Source organism: Embiotoca jacksoni, unplaced genomic scaffold (genome assembly GCF_022577435.1).
Source record: "Embiotoca jacksoni isolate LCO1_2020_lvr unplaced genomic scaffold, fEmbJac1.0.p SCAF_94, whole genome shotgun sequence".
Classification (NCBI taxonomy): domain Eukaryota; kingdom Metazoa; phylum Chordata; class Actinopteri; family Embiotocidae; genus Embiotoca; species Embiotoca jacksoni.
This window is the reverse complement of record NW_027185452.1, coordinates 487467-494966: the sequence shown is the minus strand read 5'-3', so window position 1 is coordinate 494966 and position 7500 is coordinate 487467. Positions and strand designations below refer to the sequence as shown.

The window sequence follows — 7500 nt, the reverse complement described above, 5'->3', positions numbered from 1 at the left end:
AAACTACAGACTGCAATAAAACTACAGACTGGATATAAAACAGACTGGATATAAAACTACAGACTAGATATAAAACTACAGACTGGATATAAAACTACAGACTGCAATAAAACTACAGACTGGATATAAAACTACAGACTGGATATAAACCACAGACTGGATATAAAACTACAGACTGGATATAAAACTACAGACTGCAATAAAACTACAGACTGGATATAAAACTACAGACTGGATATAAACTACAGACTGGATATAAACTACAGACTGGAATAAAACTACAGACTGGATATAAAACTACAGACTGCAATAAAACTACAGACTGGATATAAAACTACAGACTAGATATAAAACTACAGACTTGATATAAAACTACAGACTGGATATAAACTACACACTGGAAAACTACAGACTGGATATAAACTACAGACTGGATATAAAACTACAGACTGGATATAAAACTACAGACTGCAATAAAACTACAGACTGGATATGAAACTACAGACTGGATATAAACTACAGACTGGATATAAACTACAGACTGGAATAAAACTACAGACTGGATATAAAACGACAGACTGGATATAAAACTACAGTCTGGATATAAACTACAGACTGCAATAAAACTACAGACTGGATATAAAACTACAGACTGGATATAAACTACAGACTGGATATAAAACTACAGACTGGATATAAACTACAGACTGGATATAAACTACAGACTGGATATAAAACTACAGACTGGATATAAACTACAGACTGGATATAAAACTACAGACTGGATATAAAACTACAGACTGGATATAAACTACAGACTGGATATAAACTACAGACTGGACATAAAACAGACTAGATATAAAACTACAGACTGGATATAAACTACAGACTGGTATAAAACTACAGACTGGATATAAAACTGCAGACTGGACATGAAACTACAGACTGGATATAAACTACAGACTGGATATACAACTACAGACTGGACTAAAACTACAGACTGAATATAAAACTACAGACTGGATATAAAACTACAGACTGCAATAAAACTACAGACTGGATATAAAACAGACTGGATATAAAACTACAGACTGGATATAAAACTACAGACTGGATATAAAACTACAGACTGGATATAAACCACAGACTGGATATAAAACTACAGACTGGATATAAAACTACAGACTGGATATAAAACTACAGACTGGATATAAACTACAGACTGGATATAAACTACAGACTGGAATAAAACTACAGACTGGATATAAAACTACAGACTGCAATAAAACTACAGACTGGATATAAAACTACAGACTAGATATAAAACTACAGACTGGATATAAAACTACAGACTGGATATAAACTACACACTGGAAAACTACAGACTGGATATAAACTACAGACTGGATATAAAACTACAGACTGCAATAAAACTACAGACTGGATATGAAACTACAGACTGGATATAAACTACAGACTGGATATAAACTACAGACTGGAATAAAACTACAGACTGGATATAAAACAGACTGGATATAAAACGACAGACTGGATATAAAACTACAGACTGGATATAAACTACAGACTGCAATAAAACTACAGACTGGATATAAAACTACAGACTGGATATAAACTACAGACTGGATATAAACTACAGACTGGAATAAAACTACAGACTGGATATAAAACTACAGACTGCAATAAAACTACAGACTGGATATAAAACTACAGACTAGATATAAAACTACAGACTGGATATAAAACTACAGACTGGATATAAACTACAGACTGGATATGAAACTACAGACTGGATATAAACTACAGACTGGATATAAACTACAGACTGGATATAAAACGACAGACTGGATATAAAACTACAGACTGGATATAAACTACAGACTGCAATAAAACTACAGACTGGATATAAAACTACAGACTGGATATAAACTACAGACTGGATATAAAACTACAGACTGGATATAAACTACAGACTGGATATAAACTACAGACTGGATATAAAACAGACTAGATATAAAACTACAGACTGGATATGAAACTACAGACTGCAATAAAACTACAGACTGGATATAAACTACAGACTGGATATAAACTCCAGACTGGATATAAAACTACAGACTGGATATAAACTACAGACTGGTATAAAACTACAGACTGGATATAAAACTGCAGACTGGACATGAAACTACAGACTGGATATAAACTACAGACTGGATATACAACTACAGACTGGACTAAAACTACAGACTGGATATAAAACAGACTGAATATAAAACTACAGACTGGATATAAAACTACAGACTGCAATAAAACTACAGACTGGATATAAAATAGACTGGATATAAAACTGCAGACTAGATATAAAACTACAGACTGGATATAAAACTACAGACTGCAATAAAACTACAGACTGGATATAAAACTACAGACTGCAATAAAACTACAGACTGGATATAAAACTGCAGACTGGACATGAAACTACAGACTGGATATAAACTACAGACTGGATATACAACTACAGACTGCAATAAAACTACAGACTGGATATAAAACAGACTGGATATAAAACTACAGACTAGATATAAAACTACAGACTGGATATAAAACTACAGACTGCAATAAAACTACAGACTGGATATAAAACTACAGACTGGATATAAACCACAGACGATATAAAACTACAGACTGCAATAAAACTACAGACTGGATATAAAACTACAGACTGGATATAAACTACAGACTGGATATAAACTACAGACTGGAATAAAACTACAGACTGGATATAAAACTACAGACTACAATAAAACTACAGACTGGATATAAAACTACAGACTAGATATAAAACTACAGACTGGATATAAAACTACAGACTGGATATAAACTACACACTGGAAAACTACAGACTGGATATAAACTACAGACTGGATATAAAACTACAGACTGGATAACTACAGACTGGATATAAACTACAGACTGGATATAAAACTACAGACTGGATATAAAACTACAGACTGCAATAAAACTACAGACTGGATATAAAACTACAGACTGGATATAAAACTAGAGACTGGATATAAAACTAGAGACTGGATATAAAACCACAGACTGGATATAAAACTACAGACTGGATATAAACTACAGACTGGATATAAAACCACAGACTGGATATAAAACTACAGACTGGATATAAAACCACAGACTGGATATAAAACCACAGACTGGATATAAAACTACAGACTGGATATAAAACCACAGACTGGATATAAAACTACAGACTAGATATAAAACTACAGACTGGATATAAAACTACAGACTGTTTGTAAAAGTGTTCGTAGCTTCAGGTCTGTAAAATGGTTCCGATCCAGAAGTGTCTTCAGCTGCAATACCAGCGAGTGCCACTAGAGGTCGGCTCCAAAAAGCCTCCGGCTCCATAGACTCCCATTCAACTTCTGTCATCAAATCCAAAGTGAATAAAATGTGTCCATCAGTTATCTCGGTGTTGTTAGCTAAAGTCACTCCTTCTTATTAGTTTTCTGGAGGTCCATCTGAAAATAATCCCTCATTCATTAGAAAAGAAGATTCAAGAAGACCTGTTTTTGGGGGCGTGTCTGTTTGATTGACAGGCCTAATAATTCGCTGTGATTAACGTCGTTGTCATCGCTCCTCTCTTTCAGACGACTCAGTGTACGAGTCTCCGGAGCCGTTCCTGACAGACGACACCACCGGCGGCTGCGTCCTCGCTCTGCCGTCCGCCATGTTGCTCCCCCTCCTCCTCCTCAGCCTCCTCCTCGCCTCCTCGTAGCACCTCCTCCTCCTTCCTCCGGCCGGCCGAGCTCCGTCCTCCTCCCGCTGCTCCGAGGACAACCCGAGGCAGGAAACTAGTCCGGCTCCCCCTCCGCGACCTTTGACCTCCACCTGAACACCAATCGGCCGCTCCACCAATCAAGGGGAGGCTGGAGTCAGAGGTGGGAGGAGCTTGGAGCTGCTTGTGTAGTTTCTGGGATGGTCTTCTCTACAACGATGAAATTAAGTGTTACGGAGCTACAGCTGAGACTCCACTGACTCCACCCCCCCCCTCCCCCCCGATCCAACACCTGAGGATGATGCGCTCCATCTTTATCCAGGGTTTAACTTCTCGTGAACACGTTTCAGACAAACAAACAAACAAACAAACAAACAAACAAATACAGGTTTGTAGCCGACCTGCATCTGTTTTGTGCTCATAAAAATGTAATCTTTTCGGTCTTTGTGAGTTTCAAATGAACACATTAACATGTTCACACAACATCTACTCAGCTGCATGAAGTTTTGGATTTAGAAGTTCTCCCAAAGAAAAATATTTTTTTTAATTAAAAATATAAAATTTCCCTTCTTTCTTTTTTTTCCATCAGAATATCTGTGTAAAATTTTCCCAAAATTTGGAAAATGTAGATCAAGTAATGAACAAACAAATCCCAGAAAAGTTAAAGATAAAACTCTTATAAAAATGTTAGTTTTTAACTATTATTTCATAATTATTTGTTTTAAGTAAATTCAGTAAGTTTTACTGGAGATCAACATTTAGTATCTCGTCTAAAATCCTGCGTAAGTTTAAAATCGTACGAAAGATTTCTGATGAGATATTACATGACGTTATTATTTGATTTATTTTCGTACAAAATCCCCAAAAATTTAATTGTTTAAATCAAAAGCCAGGAAATTCCTAAAATATATATATATTTTTTTTACACCTTAAAAAAAAACAGGTAAAGTTTTGATGCTTCAGGGACTCCATGCAGTCACATATAAACACTTTACTGTTACTTTTATTTCCCATTTACCAAAACTTTACTGCAAATTTATTTCAGGATATTTCCAAGAAAAGGTCAAAACAGCTATTAATTAATAATTATAGGAGAAATAAAGACAAAGTTAATGCAGCTTTTAAGTGCTTCTTTAAATTGTTGGATTGTTTTATAATAAAAAAAAAATACAAAATGATGAGTCAGGTAGCTGAAAAATATTTCATAAATTGACTTCAGAAAATTTTTCGTCTTTGATTTTAAGATCTTTCACGTTCGGCTGCTCGCCGTCGGACTGGATTCTCGTTAGGAGTTCCTGTTTTGTCTTTTCAGGAAAATCTGACGTCAGTTTATGAAACATTGTTTTAAAACTTTTCTCTTAAAAAATTTAAAATAACGAGCAAGTACTTGAAAATATCTGTAAATTTAGCAGCTCAAGAAAAACAGAAAAATCAATCCTCAGATTTTAAAGTAGTTTTTCTGCAGTTTGTTTCTGCTGAAATTCAAACTGAATGAAAATCTTTCAGGAAACTCTTGAACATTGAAAATTAACTGCTGCCTGAAAAAGTAGAAACATTAAAGTAGAAAACAGGAACCTGACGTCTAAAACAGGCTTTTTTTTTTTCATCTTCTGTCAACAAGATGAAACATCAGTCTGTCATAAAATAGTTTATTATCTTATTTGTAAACCATAAAAATAATCATATTCAGGACTTTAAAGCTCCTGGAGAGACAAAAAATCTGAACATTGTTAAACACTGATGTGGTCAGGATCTCTGAATAAATGAGATTTAATCAGGAAATATCCGAGCAGAGCGATCGACATCAGATTTACATCGAAGCGTCTCTGAAGGAATTAAAAGTGTTTTAGGTGTTAAGCGGGCGGTCGGTGGAGTCCAGCACCAGACGGGTCCTCTGTCGTCATGACGATCTCCGGACGGAATCCCTTCGAGCATCCCAGCAGCTCAGCAGCATCTCGACACGGTTCGTCCTGGAAAAAAAAACCATCCATCTCATCTCTCAGACCTTCAGTCTGACGATCGCAGTCACAGAAACGAGCCGCGGAACGAAGGAAAAAAAGACGAGAATCACGGCTCACTTCCTGAAATTGAAATATGTTTTGTTTAAAATCTGTAAGAAGAAGAGAGAAGTTCAGCGTCTGATTCTTTAAATGGTTTCCGACCTGCAGGACGAGCTAACATGATCCGCGAGATCGGTGAAAGGTCAACTCGGAAAGTCGTAAACAGAACATCAGACGATAACTCAGACTGTTTCTAAAAGAGTTCGTAGCTTCAGGTCTGTAAAATGGTTCTGATCCAGAAGTGTCTTCAGCTGCAATACCAGCGAGTGCCACTAGAGGTCGGCTCCAAAAAGCCTCCGGCTCCATAGACTCCCATTCAACTTCTCTCATCAAATCCAAAGTGAATAAAATGTGTCCATCAGTTATCTCGGTGTTGTTAGCTAAAGTCACTCCTTCTTATTAGTTTTCTGGAGGTCCATCTGAAAATAATCCCTCATTCATTAGAAAAGAAGATTCAAGAAGACCTGTTTTTGGGGGCGTGTCTGTTTGATTGACAGGTCTGTGGTGCAGTCAGGTTACAGCTATCGGTGGGCGGGACGTAGTATCGTCGGGTTTCCGATCAGATCGGTCAGATCCCCCGCTGGCTCCTCCCCCAGCTCGTCCAAATATGGTCACTTCCTGCTCCAAACCGCTCTGAACTAGCAAAGATGGTGACGGACAGAATCTGAACTGGAGGATTCATAACGGCCGTTCTGTTTTTGGAACTCAAAAATTTCCACGTTTCAAATCCCGGTTTTGATATGAAGATATTTTTGAAACTTGTGAACGTTGCGGCTGATTTCTGTGATTGTCATCGTCGGAGTGGAAAACAGAAATAATAATTCTTAGAGAGGAACGAGCTCTCTTTCCGTCGACAGCCTTTCGTTTCTGTAAATCTGCCAAAGACTCTTGTTAAACTTTTCTATTGGATGCTTCTTCAGGGGCGGGCGTACATACAGCAGCTCGGGGATCCTCTTGGCCCCACCTACTTTAGGTACACGGGCGGAGTCACAGCAAAGGGGAGGAGTCAATATGGTATTTTTTTTGTTTTGTTTTTTTGTGCGGTTTTTTTCTAAATTGTGTCGTTTTGTCGTGAAAATAAAAACGAATGTTCTGCGCAAAATACAAATGAACCAATCAAAAATGGCCTTTTCTCCCCACTGGTGCTGAATTTTTAATGACTGACGAACAGCGACACCGTGTGGTCAAGGTGAAGCTCTTCATCCGACCCCATGCCTCTTTTTCTGTTGTTCTCTTCATCTCCTCGTACCATCCCTCCATCTCCGCCGGTGGAGGGCGAGCGTGTCCTTGTGAGTGGACGAGCAAGGGGCATGCTGGGAAATGCAGTATATCTATAACGAACGCACTGTGCCGGAGGACAGACGGACGATGTAGCACTTGAACTCCTGCGGAGAAACGACGGAAACAAACCGGCGTCGATGTTTCCGCGTAAAGAAGGAAAATTTTATTTTTATTTTATTTTGTTTGTGCCATTTTTTTCTGTTTTAAAAAAAAAAAATATGGAGGGGGAAATTCATATGAGATATGAGTTGATGAGCAGAAATATGAAGGAGCCGCTCTGATGTTTGTTGTTGTTGTTGTTGCTGTTGTTGTTGTTGTTGTTTTTTTTCCTTTCTGTTC

At 37.4% G+C, this 7500-nt stretch overlaps 1 protein-coding gene across 1 annotated transcript in view; it reads left to right on the top strand.

Annotated features, from left to right (window-relative positions):
• Positions 1-7500, top strand: part of LOC138193752 (ephrin-A2) — a 71107-nt gene that overhangs the window by 63092 nt on the left and 515 nt on the right. Inside the window, exon 4 of the mRNA XM_069141961.1 lies at positions 3693-7500. This exon is cut by the window's right edge and continues 515 nt beyond it. Coding sequence (XP_068998062.1) covers positions 3693-3820 — 128 coding nt within the window. The 3' untranslated portion in view covers positions 3821-7500. The remainder of the gene's footprint in view (positions 1-3692) is intronic.